At 38.1% G+C, this 22,011-nt stretch overlaps 1 protein-coding gene across 17 annotated transcripts in view; it reads left to right on the top strand.

Moving 5' to 3' along the window:
• Nucleotides 1–22,011, top strand: part of ERC2 (ELKS/RAB6-interacting/CAST family member 2) — a 430,969-nt gene that overhangs the window by 5,602 nt on the left and 403,356 nt on the right. For 4 of the 17 annotated variants that reach the window (XM_032120325.1, XM_032120327.1, XM_032120330.1 and 1 more), the window contains exon 1: nucleotides 20,138–20,791. In XM_032120325.1, coding sequence (XP_031976216.1) covers nucleotides 20,138–20,791 — 654 coding nt within the window. Of the gene's footprint in view, nucleotides 1–7; nucleotides 2,825–7,078; nucleotides 7,453–19,994; nucleotides 20,792–22,011 lie in introns of those variants that run through there. The other 13 variants (XM_032120319.1, XM_032120324.1, XM_032120332.1 and 10 more) reach the window with 8 other exon arrangements.

Here is a 22,011-nt window from a genome sequence, read left to right on the forward strand (position 1 = left end):
ATAGAGTAACAATTATTTATAGGCTTTATTTTCCTTCCTGTGTTTTCAGGTGTGTAATTTTTCAGCTAATTAAAATTTTTTCTTCCCAAGATTATGTCTAAATGGGCAGAAAAATTATGGGGAAATTAAAGTTGCTATGGTATATTTAATCCATAACCAGAACTGGTGGGAAAGAACCCCCCCCAAATTATTATTTATTTCTACCAAGCTTAAAGTTTGACACTTTCCTGTTGTGTTTTTGTTTGTTTGTCATTTTTTAATTTGACTCTCCCAATAAAGTCAATTAAACAGTGAGAAAGTTCACAAAAATGGACAAAGGAAATTAGTAATAATCACACATGGATTTTTTTTTCCTATAAGTAATACTTTATCAAGTGATAACAGAAAAAAAAATCCCTTGAATTTGCAAGAACTTTATTACGAGAGCCACCTTCTCCCTCATGGCACAGTCACACCTCAGGCACAGTCATGCTCACGAATTGCACATGCTGAATCTTGCAGACCACTAGAAATAGAAGTGCCAGACTGGCAGGGAGGAATTCCTGTACTTTAGCAGCCATTTTGTACCCAGTTGTAGGGAAATGTTATATAATGTCAAGCTAACAATTAAAAATATTTCTCCCTTTCTATTTTAACTTGTGAGCCTTCTTTCTCTTTTTTTTTTTTTTATTTTCTATATAGCCTGTTAAAGAAATTAAAAGTCATCAGTTGAATTTAATGTCGACCTCCATTAGTGGTATATATGTAAGTTCTTTAGTTACAATGTGTGGTTGTGTTTCGATCACTGAAGTCACAGATTGCTTTAGTCAGAAAGATAAGCAAACTTTATGAGCGGAATAGGATGTAAAAGTGGGATTGGAGCAATGAAGAAAGCAGAAACTCTCAAGGGAGGAATGCAAAAAAGGCACTACCAAGTTGATTCCTGAATCTAAATGCCCCTAAGGAAAGCACTTCATCTGCAATCATCAATACTGAAGTAGGCTTTCTTTAAAGGCACATTTCAGGTTCTGAGGGGAACTTATTCATTAGATGCTTTTGTAGTCAGACAATCAACCAGAGAGAAGGAGTTTCACCTAGAGTTACATTTCTGCTAGTAAATTAAACAGGTTCAGGAAACACTTCTTGGCACGGAAACTGAACTGCTGAATTGTTAGAACAATCATGTTTTGGACTGGACAAACTCCCTCTATCCCAGTTCTCAAGCATGTTTTGGAAGCTGGCGTAAGTTTGTGCATATTCCCAACAGGGATTCTACATGGGAATATGCTATTTTTGGAGCTGAGAGAATCCAGAGGCACAAATCAAGATAATGCTAAGCCATTTCTTCTTTATACCAGAGAGTTGTATAAAAATTTAATTACATGTGCTAACATTCATACAGTTTACAGAGGTGGTTCTAAGTGATAAAAATAAATGAGAAAAAGACCATGATCTCTTTTTAGTTCTAGAATTGGTAAGATAAGGGGACATAACCTCTTGAAGTCAGATCCTCAAGTAGTGGCCAAGTTTTGCTCAAATGTGGGAGAAGTCCTGATATTTCACAAAGTCAGGGTAGTAGGTGATTGTCACAGAAACACTGATAAAAGGATACTTTAAAGCCTATATTTAACCTTTCTTCAATTTTAAAGACTGGAACTTTGAAGTATTCAGAATTACTTGTGCTATTTATTCTTCTGTGTCACAGCACTGACAATCTTGATGACAAAATGGAAATCCAAGGGTTATGAGATCCTGTTGTGAGTAAAATGGGACAACAAAGTTAAGATTACTTCAGTGAAGATTATGGAGTATGTGACAACTGTCTAGTTACTGAAATGTGGGATGCCTTATCTAACCTTAGGTTGTACACGAAGCAAAAACTACATTAGTAAAAATAGAAAGCTAACATTCCTGTGTTCTCTGGACTGGTTTTTTTGCATAGTACCACAAACGTTTTGGATAAATCACAAAAGCAGGAAAAAGGGTTTTTTTCTTAAAGACTCTGGGACTTTGTAGTGAAGAAGATTTCAAGATTGAGACAATGTGAACCTTTGTATCACAGATTTTTTACTGGGGAACTTGTGGAGGTTTTTGCATGTTTTCATGCAGAGGAGTACTAATATATGTGTAAAAGCACCTATAAAACCACATTGTAAATTGTTTAAATTAATATATAAAATAAATCCAACTTAATTCCCCATAAATGTGTAGTTTGTCTAATCCTGTGAAGTATTATGAAGTGGATATAATGTGTTACCCTCTCAAAACAGTCTAGAAATTGTCTTCAGTGTGTCTATATAGAATAACAGATGAAAGACTATCAAGTCACCTTATTATAAACACAACAGTAGTGTGACACACCTGCTATGGAATGTCAGTTATTAGCTAATAACTAACATTTGTGGGAGCTGGAGTTGCCATCCAAGGTCAGGTGTTTTGTATTTCTTGTTATTCTGTTGGATAGCAGCTCCTCAATAGAATCCACAATGAGCACAAAAGCAGGGACTCAGCTGTAGGTTCGTTGTCAGTTTTGAAGTAGCCATACAAGGCTACTGTTTTTAATTATTTTCACACTGTTCCTTAATTTGGTTTATCTCATAGGGCCCTACTCACTGCAGAAATTTGGTTCCATTTGGGGACTGCTCTGGTGGATGGAGTTTAGCTCCCCCAGCTCAGGTGTTTTGGTTCCTGCCCAAGTCCTCCCACCATGTAAATGTGATTAAGGCAATACCTCAGGCTTCAGTACTCAGCTGTTTAAAATTGGAGGAAATTGGGCTACCAATAAAAGGTTCCCTCACTGACTAACTGCCCTGTAGCTCTGCTGGAAAAAGGTGGTGTGCTGGGGGTAAGTAGTCCTGTAATCCTAATGTTTGTACCTGCCAGCTTTGCTGTAGAGGCTGAGATTGTAAGTAGGGAAGGAGATTTCTGTTTTCTGTAACTGGAGAATTAAGAAGAGAACCCCGGCTGCCTTTAGATCAAGTGCCTCATGTTGACACTTGTAAGTAAAATTTTAGTATCTAGGTTTACTTTTCAGGAGTGAGGTTGGTGTTTGGAAGCTTAATCCTTACTGAAAAGTCAGTTGGACTTTAGTGTTGATGTGTCTAAACTGATTTTAAAAAACCCAAACCAGCATCCAAGAGTTTACTAGCCAGTGCTTATTTAGCAGCATTTCTTTTTAACAGTCACTGTGTACATTCATATGTACAATAGCAGTAGCAGTAATGCTGTGTTTCCAACCAGGAAAATAAAGGACCATTGATAAAATTGGAAATGTTAAACCTAACCAAGATGTTTAAGCTACATTTACTAATGTTAGAAGTCCCTGGAGTTTGAATTTTCCTAAGAAATATTTTTAACTCTCTGAAATACATTGTAGAGTTGATGTAAAAGCCTATTAATAGCCCTATGCAGAGAAGTAGAAGCTGGAGAACTTCTGTGAGATGGGTATTTTTACTATTAAATTATTTTAGTATTTTTACTCTGTTTGAAACTATGATATTAACAGCATGTGCTATGCTTTATTTCTACCCTGAATAGATTGGCTGTGTAGCACAAAATGAACTGCTAAACTATGCAATTACAAAAGAGTATATTTTCCTTGTTTGTTTTTTTGCATTATAATACATTATTATGAATTACTTAATGGCCTCTTGTGTGTTCAGGTATATCCAAGTAACACTTTTCCATCCTGTGTAAAGCATGTGATCATGTAAATTAAAAGCAAATAAATTATACTGATGATTTTTTAAAACCAAGACTTGGGTGATCTGTTATGAGGAGAGTAAAAACAGAAGCTTAACATGTAGTGGAAACTATTTTGTAACTCAATTTGATAGGTATTTGTAGGTGAATATATAAACTGATAAAGGAAGAGCAGTCTATAATTTAATGACTGTTAAGTGCACAACCTCTGTGGACTAGACTGGTAGGACGTCATTCTGAAATCAACAGAAAATTGAAGTTTATTTCAATTATTTTGTTTGTTTGGAGCTTTTTGTTTCTTTTGTGTCAAGTGCTTACCCACAATCTGATCACCATGTCATGGTAAATGCAATATTTTTTGGTTTTCTTAGTTCTGCAACCTTCAGTGTAAATTGGGAAGCACAGAGGAAATAGAGCAGGGCCAGGTTCAATGACTAAAGCTGAAATACATTTTCCTGGGTTTTTAAAGCACACACCTGCAGTTGCTTGCTAGGAATTAATGCAGCAGGGACTAAGATTAATTTGTATTTCTGTTTAAAAAAAAAAAAGTTAAGCCCTTAATAACATCCATTTTCACCAAAATATGAAAGGGAGCTGGCTGCTGCTAAAGTCTTAGTACCACAGGTGAGAAGAAGAAAGAATTGGGAAGGATGAAGGGATGCACAGGAATTGAAGACAATAAGTAACATTATACATTATATGTTATTTTGAATTATTTATACTAAGAATAAGTAAACAGAATGTTTGTAATAAGTGTGTTTTATACCCTTTTGTCCAAAATCAGTATAGCATAGACTGAAGAAAACAAGAGACTTGAAAAATCTGTATTTCATATGTACTTTACTTTGTTAGGGCCTAATGTGTGGGCTCATTAAAATAAGAAAGAATTTTGCCATTAATTTCAGTGGGGTTTCCACAGCTCCTGATGTGAAAGCAGAAAGAACTGTGAAAATACTGCATTTTTAAGGTAGCAAACAAATAAACTGAAGTGTGCTAGCCAAAAATCTATTTGACGACAGAAACTATTGACAAGTGCAAACATTAGGCATAGCATCACATGGCACCTTATAATATAAATAGTGGTTTAAGTTTTACAATAGACTGCTTTCCTCTAACAGTTGGCTGAAAGATGTCTAGTAGTTAATGGGAACCTCTTACAATTAAAAAAGTGGTAGTTTACTCATATGATCTGACTCTTCTAGTGCTTAATGGCACCCACCTGCATCATGGCACCAAGGACAACACAGATGGTCCTGTGATTAGACTGAAATGAGAACTTTCATCAGCTGCAAAGAAGTCAGCCTTAAGTAAACACTATTGTTGTTATCCTCCCTTTTGCATCTGGATTCCAGCCTTGTCTAGAATGTAAGGAATGAATATTATTGAAGGGTTTGGATTATGTGACCCTGAGGGTCTTTGCATGGATGTTGTTTCTACTAATACAATAAGTAGATTAGCTGTAAAATTCTGATTACTTTTCCCCCCTTCTCTTGAACTGCACATTTCTCTAACAAGTCTTTTTGAGTACAATTTGGCAAAATGTTTTTTCCCGCAAAGCTCTACAATGGTTTTATCCATAGTGGGTATATTCTGTTCTTTGACACTGGTAACACTGACAGTCCCCTGCAGAGGGTCTGCTGCTCTGAGATGGGCTGTGATGAATTCTCTGCTACAAAGTTTATTGAATGATAGCAAACTTAATTCATTGCAGTATTGTTGTAGCCTTATGGCAGCTCTCTGTCTTCCTGCAGTGATTATTCCTTGGAAAGAAGATTCTTAGGCTACTGGTCTTCTGTCAGAATGCTTCTGGCTTTTGCTGGCTATCACAAGGCCCTCAGTCTTTGCCAGTGAATGAGTCACAAAAAAGATAAGGCAGAACCTGATGTTCTTTGTCTTTTCATATAGACAGGAATGGTGTGACATGTTTAAAAAACCGTCAGCAGCTGACACCACTTAGAACAAAAGTCCTGTCATCATTAACAGTACTGAGACAGAACTGGATTTAGCAATATTGAGACAGGTCTGGAAGAGATTCTTATTTCACACTGAATCCAAATGAAGGGCTAAGCTGAAAATGGACACTTCTTGTGCTTTTAAGCATTCAGTGTAGTGACCCACATTTTGTAGTGCTTATCTGTTTTCTTACAGATGCAGATTTGTTAACTCTTGAGGAATACTTTGTTTGCTTTTCAGATCAAGTGAAATTGTTTGTATACAAAACCATGTCCCTTGTTAATTTCTCCAGGAACAGATTTTCTCTGTCCACATTTTTCATGGTTTTGTAACAATTTTAACAGAAATGTATTCAAATAAGTAATAAGGTTTAAAAGCAATTGAAGTTTGCATTTTAATCATGGTTATTCCATTACTTTGAACTCAGAAAAAAATATTTGCCCTCTATTGCAGTTATAGCTAAGGTAGGTGGGTACAGAGAGTGTGTCCCTATACTCCTGCTGGGAATGGCATTCTAGCATCTCCAAATAAATGTTTGTGACAACCAATTATTTCAACTGGCTGCAGATAATTCAGATACGGCAATGAAGGGATTATGCTAATTTTAAGCCTGATTGGTTGAAATCAATTTGATTTGACATAGTTTTTAACAGTAATTTCATAAAAGTTGTTCTTCTCAATAATGTTTAACAGTGGCATTTATAGGTGTATATGTGGGCAAGAGAAATAAAATAGAGATTATAACAAAGCAACTACAGATCTGAAGTGGTTCTTAAAATCATTGTTACTGCAATGAGATCAAGAGGAGGCAGATAAAATAAGTTTGTGAAATTTTGTCTAGGGTAAGGTATGAAGGTGCATTGAAGCTAAAGACCAAGGGTGATCACTTATAATTGTATACTGAGCAATTAAACTAAAAAAAGTTGAGAAGAGGGAAGAATAGAAGAGGAACAAAATCTCCTTTCTTAGGATGAGAAGCCAGTGATGTTTATAGAAGTTTCTCTCACTCCCCTTAATATCGAACAATAAAATCTCTGAAATAATTTTTAATGCAGTTTGCAGTTTTCTTATGAAAAAAGCTTTCAGGCTTTGCACAGCAGCTAATCTGTGGGTTTTTTTCCTGCATACTGCTTTTGAAAAAAATACAGATACATATGGATGTCATCTTAATTTCTTTTACACTTAAACCGAACATGGATTCAGATTTCTGTTTTTTTTCCGTTTATGTAAATGTACCCATATACTAAAGGTTTTTTAGACATCATATTCTGAAGCACCTGCCTTTGAACATTTCTGGCCTTCGGTGAACAGGGGCGAGAAAGCAATTTAGCCTCTGCAGTTTTACGCAGACATAGGTGTATTTTTAGGCTGTTTCACAATGAGTAACACACTCGCAGCCGCTCGCTGGGTGGGGACTGGAAGCCGCGGGCTGGCGATGAATGGACGGAGCCGAACGCTCGCAGGAATCACAGGCTGCGGTGCGTGTGCTGCTGCTGCTGCCGCCCCCGGCGGCTCCGAGCCGCGCCGCTGGAGCCCCGGCTCCTCGGGAATGCTGGGAATGTTGAGTCAGGGACTGGCAACCCAGACAGCCGGGCTCGCAGCTGACTGAGGGAGACTCGCTGAGGGACAGAAAGACGAGGGACGGGGGCACACGAGCTTCCCCCGACTGCAGCAGGTTCCTTCTCGTCACCCCCTCGCAGGTATTCCGCGGCTCCGGCTCTCCCTGCTGCCGCCTTCCTCCGCGCAAATGGGATGTCAGCTAAACGTGATGTTGTAAAATCCATGTGAGGACGAAAGGCAGATGCAATGATTTGAAAGGTGAGAAGCTTAAGCAAGAATATGGCTGGGATACGTGACTGTAAATTTACTGTGATTAAGGAAATCGCTGTATATTGCTTTTTACAACTATCTGGTAGCTGAATATGGAGATGAATTTGCAGAATAGGCTTTTTATATTGCCTTGGAAATACGTTGTAATAAATGGGACCAAGTGCACATCTTATTCTGGTAACAGAGTGCCTCTCCCTACAGCATCGTCAACCAGAAACCTCTCTTGCAATTTCTATTAAAAGCAGCCATAAGACTCTTTTTTTTTTTTTTTTTTTTTTTTCTTTCTTGTGCCTAGTGTTTAAAAATATTGTTGTTGTTAAAGTTTTCTAGAATAGAATTGATGAGCTTTGGAAATTCCTGGATTTATACCTAAATAATGGATAATGTTTGGTGTTTTAAAAACCATGTCAGGAAAAAGGTGAGAGATTTGTTCCTTTCTAGTGGCTGGCAAATGGAAACAGAAGCTAACAGGATATTATTTTTCAGTTATATAATTACTGAATACTTACTGGGGTCCCTCATTTATGATGCTATGGTTTATTTTTTTTTTTTAAGACAATTACATTTTAGGCTGGACAAATGATGGATGTGATACATGTGATAAAATCCACGCCTGTGTTCACCGAGGATACATACTTATTTTTCTGGGAGTACTATACTAGTAATTTGATGGAGAAGGATTTCTTTTTTTTTTATTAGTGTATGATTGATTTCTAGGCGGCTACCTGCTAAGCCTTGTGATGGATGGAAGGGAATCTACTCCCTTAGCGGCGAATTGCTCTTTCCCCGGTGATGGACACGCCGGCCGACCACTGGCATTGGCAGATAGAAGCTCGTTGCACACGAGCGCGGCCAATAAGTGCAGCCAAGGGGAGGGCAAATCCTACTTGTCAGGGTTAGTTTTCTGGTCGGCTTTCTAAATCAGAGGTTTTCACTTAGCTGTTTGTCCGTTCGGGGTTTGTTTTCATTTCCATTCCGTATCCCCAGCCCCACGTGCGTGTCCAGGGCGGCCGCCGCGAACGCGGCCCCTTCCCGGCGGCCGCGCCGGGCGCAGGCCCCGCTCCGGCTCCCCCTCCTCGGGGGGCGGGGAAGGGAGGGAGGTTCCCCTCCATCAAGTCGGTTCTCCCCTGGAACTTGGTTTCCCCGTGGCCAAGCCGAGGATGGAGCAGATCCCCTGTGTCTGCCCCGCCGCCCTGCCTTGAGGAGAGATGCTGGAGATGCGCTGCCGCCCTCCTCGCTCCCTTCCTTCCCTGGGAATCGCAGAGCTCCACATCCTGGATCGGGGGCGCAGGGGGAGCCGTCCTGCGGCCCTTTCCCAGCCCCGGGGGCACTGGGGACTGTCCTCCCAGCCTCCCTGCTCGGCAGCGAGGGCTCCAGCAAGCCCGGCCGCCTTCTCGGCCCGGCTCCCGCAGGCGGCTGTGTCAGCGCTGCATGTCCCTCCGGGGACCCCAAAGCAGTCCCTCTGTCGGGAGGATTTCCTTGGACTCTCCCCATGGAAGGGCGGGGGATGGCGAACGCTCCCACAGCGCAGGTGAAGGAAACACCAGCCATAAACCCCCACCAGCAGCAAAGCAAGCGAAGCTCCCTCAGCCGCAATCCCCGCAGGTCGCGTGTGCTGGAGCAGTGCATTCCCCGGTTGTTCCTTTCCCCAAATACGAGGAGGAAAAAGGCCCTTTGCATGTGCAGAAACAGACCCTAAAAGAAGAGCGTGTAGTGGTAAATCCAGTTCCCTTAAGGAATATGTTTCCGTGGGAAAGCTTTGTTAGTTTCTTGATGGAAGAAACTTACAGTCCAAGCCTTGGCTTCGTGGGTGACAGTGTTAAGGGCTGTGTGTGAAAGTAACTCCACATCTCCTCAGTGCCTTGAAAGAAGCCTTTTCACTACTGTTATTTTTGTTTGAAAGCTCAGTGTAAAATGGCTTTCAAGGGCATCAAGGTGAGTTAGCATTTTCACTTTTCCTAGAGCAATCTGGGAGGAAGGAGAGGCTTTCAGTCCAGTGACTGAGGGGAATGTAATTTCTTCTTCCAAAGGCTTATTGAGCTAAGGGCAGTCCCTGGGGATTGATTGTCCAGCTCAGGCTGAAACTACATGTTTGAACTTATTATACTCGTTATCCTCTTTCTTGTGGTTTGGCAGCATTTGGAGGAGACCCATCTTGCCACCTCTTATCCTGTGGGTGGTTCTTCAACTCCTCTAATCTACTGGTAGTCAAATTCTGATGATGGTAGTGTGAGATCCATTGTCCATGCTGGTCCCTCCTGCTGTTCCTTGCCTGATCTGAAGGCTGTAGAAAGGTGCGGGCCATATTCTTAGCAGCCAAATACCAAAAGAACACATTCAACCATTTTAGAACGTCAAATATATGTGATACTTAGAGAATTATCTATTTAGCATGTGTGTTTTTGTATAAGCATGCTCAAGGTGATATTTTTCTTTTGCTTTAGAAAGATGATTCTTACTGACCTTTGAAGGATGACTAAGAAAAAAGAGTGGGTTGTTCACCCCTCAAAGAGGGTGAGGCAACCAGCCTGTGTATCACTTCCAAAGACAACGTATGTTCTCCCACCTGTATCTCTTAGACTGTTTTTATGTCTTTATGCACTATGATATACTTGTTATCATCTGTTTAATTTAGTTTTTAATGCCTGGGGGATATATATATATATAGGTGGAGAATCTTAGTAGATCCACCTAGGAAATATTACTGTGATACTGATTTTTTTTAATAAAATTTTTTATAATGTGACCCCTCTTATCTGTGATAGTATATTTGTTTGGTTTGGGATTGTGTTAAAATATTTTTCTGATTTAAGTCTTAGGTTTTTGAATGATCTCATGTACTTAGCAATGATGAGCTTGCCTCAATTTATTTATACTTTGCAACACTAACACTAGATTATATTTTCTACTAAGTCCTGGCAAAAGGATAAGAGCTATTTGAAAGTAAAATGACTTTATGATTTCTTTGAGGGTCGTAGTTGGTCAAAGGAGAACTCAGAAACTAAATTCTGAAAATTAACTGTGTAGTGCTGCTTCTTCTGAGTGATACTTTCACATTAAGAAAATACAAAGGCATATCAGTAGAAACATCAGTTAAATCTTTTTCTGGAGCATTTTGTTCTTAATTAGTCACTTATTAAAGATGTAAAGTATTTTATAAAAAGAAACAGTCTTTTACAATCTTTTTGAAATTGAATGAGATGGATTTATGTTGGTTTGTTATTGCTTGTATGCAAGATTTTAAAAAAAAAAGCCAACCTGTTTCCTTGGAAAACAGCAGTTGATTATTTGTGGAGGTCCAAGGAAACTTATAAGTGTGGATATCCAATGTTTGTATAAGAAAACATAGATGTCTGATGAACTAGCATTGTGGAATTTAAATTTTGTTGTTGCTTTCTTGGCTGTTGCTCTCAGGGTGTTTTATGATTTATTTAGTGATACTGGCTTTTGGATTGCCAGCTTTGGAATATCTTAAGTAGCCAGGTTTTGTTTTGGAATGATGGCAACAATTAGGAACAGCAGCCACATCTCCTTTCAGAGACCGTCTGTCAGGTGCTGAGCTCTGCCAAAGGAGAGAGGAGGAGCAAAGATGTTTTAGCACTTCTCTGGATAAGGCTCTGTTACTGTTACCCCATTTCTGTTCACAGAAACCTGCAATTCCTTCATGGTATTAGAAAAGTGCAGTTTGCAATGAACAGGTTACATGTTGGCAGAGTTGTATGTCACTATAATCCCTTTACTTTAAAATGAGAATAATGAGGGAGATGTGTAGAATTGAATTTCTGTGCTTTTAAGAAAGCAGAAGGAACGTGTCTAAGAATTTGGGGTGTATGTCAGAGTTTGAAGTTGTGATTGGATGTGTGGGAGTCTTTGACATTTTGGATGCTTAGCAAAGCTGGAGCTTCTTTGTGAAGCTTTATGATCAGGTTTTTGAAAGGTGATACTTGCTTTCTAGATTATTTTATTCTAAGATAGTCTTGCAGACTGGCATTCACTGGAAATGTTTTAGACTGGTTACCATGTGGCTTCCTTAATAACCAATGTACTTTTTATTTAATTTAACTACCCCCCTTTCAGCAAATACTGTTTTTTTTTTTTTTTTTAATGTTTTCCACTGTTTGTCCTGCTTGTTGTCCTATTCCTCTAACTGAAGTCACAGTGCAGACGTAGAATCTAGCAGCTAAATTCTTCAAAATTTGAGAATTGAGAGATTTTTCAAAGTGGTTTAACTCTAAAATCTATCTCATTGTGTGAGAAATGTCATGGGACATTGAATGGAGTAAAAGGATTGATGAAAATCATATATATAAATTTTTATTGTGTAGGTATGTGTGAAAATGATGTGCTGTAGTTTCTGGGAGTATGGTGGAGTTGGGGTGGGAAGTCACTGGAGAAAAAGCACTGTCTGTAATGATTGCTCAATTGGATATAATGTGCAATTTATTTTGAAGGAAGTGAAAGAAATGTAACAAAAGTCTCTGCCATTTCTGAATTTAGTCCAAAAGTGCATTTTGCACAGAGCATTGGTAACGTGTGGAGCAGTTTCCCGCTAAGTGAATAGTTCAGATCACTTAGAATGCTGACTAATGGGACATAATCTTCTCCATACTCTGAGAGGTTTACAGAACACATCTTGGTCATTTCATTCCAATTCCTTTTGGAGGTTTAATATATCTGTACTTGTGGTTACACTATTTGGTATGTGTTTGGATTCTTTCATTGCAAGACTTGGAGGCCATAGTACCTGAATTCTCAGGAACTCATTTTTCTTTGTCAAATATGAGTTGTCTCCTGTTGGAAATTTTGTTGATGCTCCTTCAGTTTTCAATGTTATCTAAACACTTTTCATGGTCAGTAAAATTAATTTACTGGTAATCTGCTAAGGTATATGTTATCTCTTGGCACATGCAGTGTCTGAATTATTTAATTGCTTTATAAAACAGCTCAGGCCTGTGATTTCTGTGATGGTGAGGATTTTGACTTAAACAGTTTTCTGTAGTGCGTTCTTTTCCTTAAAATATATTGCTGAAATACAATTTTTACCACTTATGTTCTTTGAACACTTCAGATAAGTGGACAAATATGACCTGGTAAATAAAGCACAGTTCTTTTTTTTTTTTGACCTATGTCCAATAATAGTGGTAGAAATGGGTACTCTCAGGGGCTTCTCTGGAAGACAGTTTGCTGTGTAAAGCAAGTTTATTTTTGATGGCAGAGTATTGGCAGTCATGATGTACCTCGGCTTTCATTTATAGAGCTCATTTGAAATCTGCTCAAACCATTTGTTTTTCCTTAAGGAAGCAGTTACAATAACATCTGTCATCAACATCAAATGTTAAGTCAGATGCCTGTGAGGACTTAGAAATTGCACTTGTGAACTGGTGTGGTTGTGCTTAGCTGAGTGTGAGCCCAAAGGGGGCAGATTGGGCTCTGCTGTGAAATTAAGAGCCGGCCACCAAGTGCTTGGGGGAACTCTTCAACTCTTTTGGTGAATAAATAAATAAAAAGGCAATTCCTGAAGTGCAATGTCTTCTAATGGTTCCAGGATGCTGATTCTATGATGAAACTAATCTGCTAAATCACTTGCATCACTTACAGAGCCTGTAAGTTCCTTGGACAACTTTGATCTGAAGTGGCTGAAGCACAGCCAGTTTTTCTTTGGCATAGTACTGAAACATGTGCATGCTCTTGTATCTGAGCAAAGAGAATAGGAGAGATATTCTACAGGTTTTTGGATTGTGATGGCTTCAAAGCATGCTGAATGCACAAATATGCTCCTTGTTTTGCAGTTTGAGTAGGCATATTACTATTGTTGAATCAAATAAGTGTAAGACGCAGAGTGGATATTTAGGCTTGCTAAATATCCCAATATTTAAGTATTCTAAGAAACTGCTGGAGGCTACACAGGTAGTCTTAAAAGCTGATCCTATGATTGTTTTGTTGCTTTTTTAAATGAGAATGGAAGCTTTGTAGCAAAAAAGAAAAATAATAACTATCTTGCAACTATATAAGCCTGTGTTTAATAACATTAATGAGAGTAGCCTTAGTGAATTCAATTGAAAATACTCTAGTGTGTGGGAGTATCTCTGTTGGTTTCTCAAACATTAAGAGTTATAAATGCATCTTAAAATTGAAAGGATGAGATTAATGTAAATGACAGAATATTCTTAAGCATACTTAATGTGAAAATAGACAACTTTACAGGTCAAACTACAGACTCAGTCAATTTCCTTTTACAGTATTTTCAGTTCTTAGGTTATCCTACTAAAATGAATGTGGTCTTTAATATGCATTTATATATATTACCACCGGAACTGCCTTATGTTTCAAAAAATTGGTATGAATGCTGACAATGTAGATGAATGATAGAACAAGTCTGGTCTTCCAGTTTTTTCCTGGAAAACCTTCAGATTTTCTTAACTTGTGCTTATTTTTAAGATCTACCTTCTCCAAGGTTATTCAGTCTATAACTGTGTTTCTGTAAACTATATTTAGTCATTCAAGTTAGGTAAATGTTGACAAAAGCAAAGTATAACTGTGCTAATAATTAGGCATAACTTTCAAGTAATCCTGAAGAATGTTATATTCTTTTACATTTTAATGTTTTTCCCCAAAGGAGACTATTTTAGTAAAAATTCAAGACATATGAGTGTTGTTGTTCTTTAACAGCTATTAAATGAAAAGTACTGTTTGCCTGGTTTACCGTGTGCCTTAGAATAATCCTCCACAAAATACTGGAGTTTGTAAATGCAGGCTTGCATTGATAAATGAGAATTGTTATTGAGAAGGAAATAAAAGACATGATTAACAATGGCAGGATGGAAGGCATGATGAATACAGACTAGGATGCAGAAATTTAGCACATGAGATACCTGCAAAGACTGAAATAGGAAGTATTTCTCCAGAAGACCAAAAGCTTGCCAGGTCTTTAGAAGTATCTGTGTATCCTGAGAAGGTCATTATGGTGCAGGGAAGTTGACAGCTAAAAAGCCTGAAGAGGTACAAGCAGTGTTTTGGAATTTGTGTTTCTATCCCTTGTTGCTTGTGATTCACACCATCCATCCTCCCACCCACCAATAAAAAATAGGATCCCAGTGTTAAGAGTTGCAGAGAGCAGATGGGCAGCAAAACAATGACACAGTGAGCGTGGGACTGGGAACTTCAGGCAGTTACAGCTGAGGTGTTGTTTTACCCTGCACCTCTGAAACCCTTTGCACCACTGTTGGTGCTTGTGCTTTATACTTTAACCAAAGGGTAACACTAAACATCCCTGCTTCTGTGGAGTGGCTGTTCAATCAGAAGGGACTGGAGAGTGAGAAATGCTCAGCACTGGAAGGTAACTTGTACAGACTGTATGTGGTTGTGTTGCCCAGATTTGGCAGATAGGCTGCCCTATGGCTTTTTATAAAGATACAGTGTGTTCTCTGGCATAACAATTAAAATTAGATGTGATGATTCTGCCTTTGCTTGGCTATAGAAGTCTTTTTTTTTTTTTTTTTTTTTAGTGTTCCATTTTCAGGTCTTTAATATTTTACACAACATCAGAAAAATAAAATGAAACAAATTTGGAATTTCTTGCCTCCCTTAAGCATCTTAGAAACCCCAGGAAGACTTGTCACATTCAGGACTGCAGGAAAGAATTATTTTAATGGAAGTGTTAGAGATAAAGCATTAAGAATTGGAGTTTGAGCAACAAAGAGACCTAACTTAAAAGTTAGAAAATAATGGGGGTGTCAGTTGCTGGAGTTTAAATATTATTTACATTATTTAAAGCCTATTTCTAACTATTATGTTTTAAAACAGTTATGTCTTGAACATTGTAATAAACAGTAAAATGCTTTGAAAGAAATGTACCTCTCTTGAACACTAGCCTTGTTTTAAACCCATGAAACCTGGATGAAAGAGTTAGAAAGGTGTTGTTGACTCTTCACTTAAGTACATTTGAGAGTAATATAATTGACTCTCCTGGTAATGGTGTCAGAACTGCTTGCTTTTCAAGATTTTTAATACGGCATTTTGAGCAAATATTTCAATTGGTGGAGTATTCTGATTGCATGACAAGTATTAATTGCTGTCACTGCACCTGACAGCATTAGAATGCCTGACAACTTTATTTTCCATTTATGTCATTAGATGCATATTGAGCAGCCACTCCTACTTTTGCCTTCATATTTTCTTCTGTGTGAAAGAGAAATGAAAGGCAGGCAGGCCTGGTGAACTGTTGAACTATGAAGTGATAAATGCCAGTTCTTCCATTTAGCATTGATGGGAGTTCAGGGACATGACCAGCTTGCAAGATTAAAGGAGACTTTGGAACTAACTTTATTTACAACTACATATGTGCAAATTTTATGCCAAGCTACAAGAGAGGTGATAAACTAATGTCTGTTAACTAGTAAAAATAAATGTATTGTGCAGACTGTAGTAAAACTTAAATTTACATAAGAAACGCAGTTTCAGGATGCTGTAAGGAACCTAAATGAAAATGTTGCTTTTGTAGTCATATGCTCTTTGTTTTTCAAACTTTTGTAAGGAATAGCGGAGTAGCAGGAAGAAATGGATTATTTTAGGATTAAAAAAAGGTGGGGGAGAAATAATTTGGTCAGCCTGGTAAATAGGAAAAGGGAGTACTTTGTCCTTTTAATAAAAACAATGCTGGCCTTGTACTAATCCCATATGAAGAACATTGTGTTTGTTATTTTATTTTACTTTATGAAAAGACGACATGCCAGGCTGCTCAGATTAATGAAGAAAGGAAGGATACTCTACAACAGATTTGGGTTCTCTGTATCTATTTTGTATCAGCTTGCTGCCTTTTTTTTTCTTTTACATCAGCATAGGTAATAAAAAACATGTGAAGAAAAGAATATTGTCTGCTGTGAGGCTGTATTGTGCCACTATGAAAGCAGTAGAAAACCTAGGTAATCCAAAAGAAAGGGCTAGAAACATTTCTGGCTCTTGGTCACTACTTTTAATATGCATATACTCCTGCTCTTCTGTGTACAGAGATATTTTTGTTGTAAGAGTATTTAAAAGATGTTATCAAAATAAAGAAATCATTATTGTTTGCCAGGACATGTTTGTCTTATTTCTGTGAATCTCCTGCCTTTTGTGGTGTCTCAAAATGCAGTCCTGGTGAAGAAAATAGGAGCATTGTGTTCTATATCACCTCTTTTTTTCTATTTTGCTTCTTTTGGTTTATATGTGGGGAGCTGTATAGTACTAGACAGTTTTAAGCAGTTTGGATTTAGATTGATCATTTCTGCCACTTACCTGTCACCATATATTGTTTGGGGAGGTGAACTCTAAGGAAGGGGTTTCCTTAAAGCCTTTGGTACTTTTACAAATGTTTGAGCTCTTGGCTCAATGTTAATATTGGCAAGTAGTTGTGCAAAGCTATTAAGTATCTGGCTAATACCCAAACTTCCTGCTGACTAGGTGATTCAGGCCACAGGAGGGGACACTAAAAGCCTAAATCATCCCTCAGCATGTAAGAGTGTGTAACGAGTGAAAATCAGAACTTACAGGGTGTTGTGTACACAGTATTTCAAGGAAACTCTAATTATGTAAAATGTAGAAGTAAGGATTTGGAAACTAAATTGAGTGAGAGCTTCTATTAGCATCATATTAGAATCCTATGCTCCCAAGTTTCTATAAAAATAGAAAGCTAAAACACAAATAAAATGCATTGTCAGACTTCAGTGATGGTGGGTAATGCAAACCCATGATGTTGCTGTCTGCAGAGTGCAGGTGATCAGATGGGGCAGGAATGTGGAAAATAAGGCAAGCTGAAAGTTGGAACAGGCATGAGGAGGGACTTTGGCATGAAATGGACTGTATCAGGTTTGCTGGGGTTTTTAAGGCTGATGAGAGCATGAGGGAAAGTGTACAGTGCCTGCCCTCCTGCCTCCAGCTGAGAATGCTTGCTTAATTTTCTGGATCCTAAAAGGATCTGTATAAAATACAGCTTTGTTTGCAATACAGGATATTAAACTCATGATTATAGTGGTTAATTTTACATTATGTGCATTAAACGGTATTTCTTTAAAATAAGAAAATACTGAGCCAAGCAGGTGATCATCTGGGTTTTTTTTCCTAGTACTAAGCTGAATTGGGTTTTAAAACTCAGCTCTTATAGGAAAATGTGTGGGTCTGCAGTCTGTCCCCACCAGAGTGAAGGAATCTGGGTGACTTTTTTTCTCAGAGAAGGTTTTAGGGGGATATGACCTTTGTGAGCTCCGTTGTGGCTATTGCAACACTTACAGCTTGGGTTAAAAAGTTATTACTTGAGAGTATTAATATTCATTCCCTCCTGTCCAATTAAAATAATAATATAAAACAAATTTATCTTTCAAAATAGTCGTTTATATCTCACCTGTCCACTCTAAGTTCAACTAGAATGGCTCTGTCAGCTGGTTCTGTGGGAAGATGGGATTTCTCCTTTCTTTTTCTCCAGGCAGTAGATGATGATCTGTGTGGCAGTTGTTGAGGTCCTGAGGCTGATATTGCTTCTTCATGTCTCCAATTCCTGATTTGTGGAGACACACAGTAAGTCTTCCTGAAGCTAGGAAGGCTCCATGTATAAGCAGTAAAGAGCAGAAAATGATGTAGGTGCTTTTCTCCCCTCCTTCATAGAGCAATGGTGTCTGGCTTCTACTGTGTCTGAGACATTTCACAGCCATAAAGGAAGACTCCAGTTTTATCCTTAAGAAGTACATGCATTGAGAAAGCATATTTTCATGTGCTTGCCTTTTTCTGGGGTGTTTGCAGGAAAGCCAGTCTGTATAATTCAGGCTGTAGAAGGAAACAAACTGCAAATGAAGATGGAGAAACGCTACGAATTTTTAAGTCAGGGTTTTCAGCTTTTGGTCTGTAAGCTGTCCTTAATAGCCCACTAAAGTAAGAAAAATTGAGCATATCATCAGTGTGTTTGCATTTGCTACATAGAGGTCTCTGTTTTGCTTAGAATATTTCTAGGGGGAAAGTAAAAGAAAAAAAATTGAAAATGCTGTGGAGGTAATAATGCTTCTTTGATTGGTGGTGTTTTGCTTCTCTTTTCCTGTTGGTTTCAGAATTTTTACAATCTTATGGAAGTTAAAATGTTAAATCAGCATTTGAACATTAGTAAAGAAGTTCAGTGAGAAGTTAGCCTGCCTTTGGATAAGGAATGAGGATCCCTTTTTCAGTAGAGCTCAATGGTGAGGACTGGAGTGCTAAGCAAGATAAAAGTGTTCTCTGATTTGAGATAAGAACTTCCAAAACTTCACACAAGTTGAGAAAAGAAAGACCACAATGAATAAGCTCTAAAAGGCAAAACAAGTACCTAAAAATACATAGCAGAGACATAAACAGAAGACTAAGTAGGTTATTAAGTAACTCTAAGCAAGAAACATAAATTACTTATTTATCAGACTGTGGCAATGAGAAGAAACAACAGGATGGATGTGATATAAGATACAATATTCTGTACCTCTAGTTCTGAGGATCAACAAATTTATACCAAACTCTACCACCTGTGTATCATATCTGCTGTATCTAAAAATATTTTATTGTGTGCAGTTTAAATTGATACTGGCAGTTTCTGCTAGCAGTATTGTTTTTTCACTAGGCCAGAGTGTTGTGTTTTTTGTGAAGCTTTGGTTTGTTTTGTTTTGCGTTTTTTTGAGTGAGCGGGAGGGTGGGGGTGAATTCTGTCAATTTAAAAGATGAGTTGTTGCTTTTGTTCAGGGTCTGCCAGGAGCCAGTGGAAGGAAAATGATCTTCAGTTCTGGTCTCATGGGAGATTTGTCTTTGAAGGGAGCTATGGAACTATTTCAGGCAACTGGAAAGATGCAAGGATGGATTTTTCAGAGGGCTTGATGAGTTATTTGGCCAGAGGATGGCTGGCGCTTGAGATTTAGGATAAGAAGTCACATTGTCCCAGTTACCATGATGAGAAATTTTTTGTTTAGTTGGTCAATGTGTTGAAGTTGAGATGCCAGAAAAGCTGCACAAGTTCTTAGTGGAGCAAGCTGTGGGTCATTTCTTGAATGCTGCATGACAGCTGAAACGAGGGGCAGATTTGGACAGAGATGTCAAAATGCCAAAACTTGAAAATGTACATCAACAAGATCTGGTTCCTTTATATCTGTGTGCCTTGGGGATGAATTCTGGAGGCTTATTTAAGAGGGTAGTTCTTAAAGTCAATAATAAATATTTTTCTTTATATAAATTTCATGTTGTCAGTCATTTAAGTCCATTAATATACCAGCTAAGGTATGTTTTTGGGCCTCTGTTGTTCATTGCAACTTAGTTTAGCAAGATTTAACTCCAAGTCTTTTAGCAAGGAAGAAATTAGAAGTTTTATTTTGATTGAAATTAGTTTGAAAATGCGTTTTTAACTCATCTTCCTAAATATAAAATGTGTAGTAGATTTTATTTTTGAAGTTATTGCTCTGGGAAGTTGTTTTTTTCTGATATATGGTGATTACTTGTAAGTTTATTTTCCAAGATGAAAATTTAATTTTATAATATATTTTTTTTTTCCTCAGGTCTGTCTTTGGAGGAATACCAGATTTTGCCTACTGGAAGAATGCAGTGAAACTGCCAATATTTCTAGCCGGAATTATAAATTTAATATTCAACTTTAGTGTTACTAGTTTCTTACTAAATAGTACCTCAAAGTAGAAGAAAAATGTATGGAAGTGCAAGAACAATCAGCAACTTGGAAGGAAGTCCCTCCAGGTCTCCCCGCCTGCCGAGGTCCCCTCGCCTGGGCCACAGGCGAACCAGCAGCGGGGGAGGAGGGACGGGGAAGACGTTATCCATGGAGAACATCCAGTCCCTTAACGCAGCCTATGCAACATCTGGACCAATGTACCTGAGTGACCACGAGGGTGTAGCTTCTACTACTTTCCCAAAGGGCACAATGACTCTTGGAAGGGCTACAAATCGAGCTGTGTATGGTGGCCGAGTCACAGCCATGGGGAGCAGCCCCAATATTGCTTCTGCTGGACTGTCACACACTGATGTCCTTTCTTACACTGACCAGCATGGAGGGCTGACCACATCCTCACACCACCACCACCACCAGGTTCCTTCCATGCTGAGACAGGTTAGAGATAGCACCATGTTAGACCTGCAGGCTCAGCTTAAGGATCTACAGAGGGAGAATGACCTTCTCAGAAAAGAACTAGACATTAAGGACAGCAAGCTGGGGTCCTCTATGAACAGCATCAAAACTTTCTGGAGTCCTGAGCTAAAGAAAGAGAGAGTATTGAGGAAAGAAGAAGCAGCCAGAATGTCAGTTCTTAAAGAACAAATGAGAGTTTCCCATGAAGAAAATCAGGTAAGTAATTATGAGAGTTTTTCGTGTTGTTTTACAAACAAGCACGTGATGTTTTGCTTTTAATACTGTATCCAATACTGGCACAAGTTTGACATTTGCCACAAGAATTGTCTGTCTTGACATATCTGCTTCTGGCTGCTAAACTGTAGGAAAGCACACTAATAAGCATCCAAATGCAGGTTATAATTTCCTTTGTGCAGCATCCCTTCACATTTTAGATGCGGAAAATAATTGTTGTTACCCTTTCTCTTATTTTTGAAACTTTCTCTGGGGCTTTTTTTTGCAAAAGCTGTCTAAATATACGTGGCCACATTTTCTGAAGAGGTAAAGGAGCTGCCTTTGAAAAAGTATAAATAAACACCCAGAGGCATATTTTATTTAAGCTGTACAGGGATTTAACAGTTTTAAAGATAAAAGAAGATAAATTCTCATATTCAATTTTCTGTACTTCTCCATTACAGAACAGAGTGAAAGTTTTCAGTAATATTTCATAGACTTGTGTTGTAGAAAATGAGTATCTTGTAAATATGTATTTCAAATACTTCTATTCAAGATGTAACATTATTTTTCTGAAGTTTTAAAAAGATTCAAATATTTTAATCTGTAAAGTCAAACTTTGAGACTTTGCTATATAAAATATATACAGCTATATATAAAAAGCTACATGAAACAGCAGCACAGAGTAGATAAAAAAAATTCTCCTTCCTTTTTCCACACACTTTTTGGCTTCTCATCTTATTTTAAAGCTGCTCCTTTTTAGACCATCTGTTAACTTTCCCCAGACAAAAACACAGTTCTGTGTTTCTCTCACTTCCAGATTCCAAATCTAAATTTCTTTGCTGGCAGGCAGCAACAACCGAGATTTTTAATTTACTTCCAAGTTTGTGATCAATTAGTGCTCCTCAGCAAACTTTCCACCTTTTAGGCATGTCATGAACCTAAATATCTACAGAGCTAGCAAGTCTGTTACCAGCTACTTCAGTGGAAAACTGACAGGGTTGTCATCAAAAATTCAGTACAATTAATTAATAAATTACTTCCTTTTATGACTTTTGTATCCAGACTGACAGTAGTAGTTACTGATTATCTACTTATAGCAGGGGCACTAGGATGCTGCTAGAACCAATATTATCAGAAAGTTGCATGGTGGAAGTTCTGTTTTCCAGAAGCTTTGTTGGTTAGATATTTTAATGGTGTATTTAGTGTCACCTTAGTAGGAG

The sequence above is a fragment of the Corvus moneduloides genome, chromosome 11, assembly GCF_009650955.1.
Source record: "Corvus moneduloides isolate bCorMon1 chromosome 11, bCorMon1.pri, whole genome shotgun sequence".
NCBI classification, from domain to species: domain Eukaryota; kingdom Metazoa; phylum Chordata; class Aves; order Passeriformes; family Corvidae; genus Corvus; species Corvus moneduloides.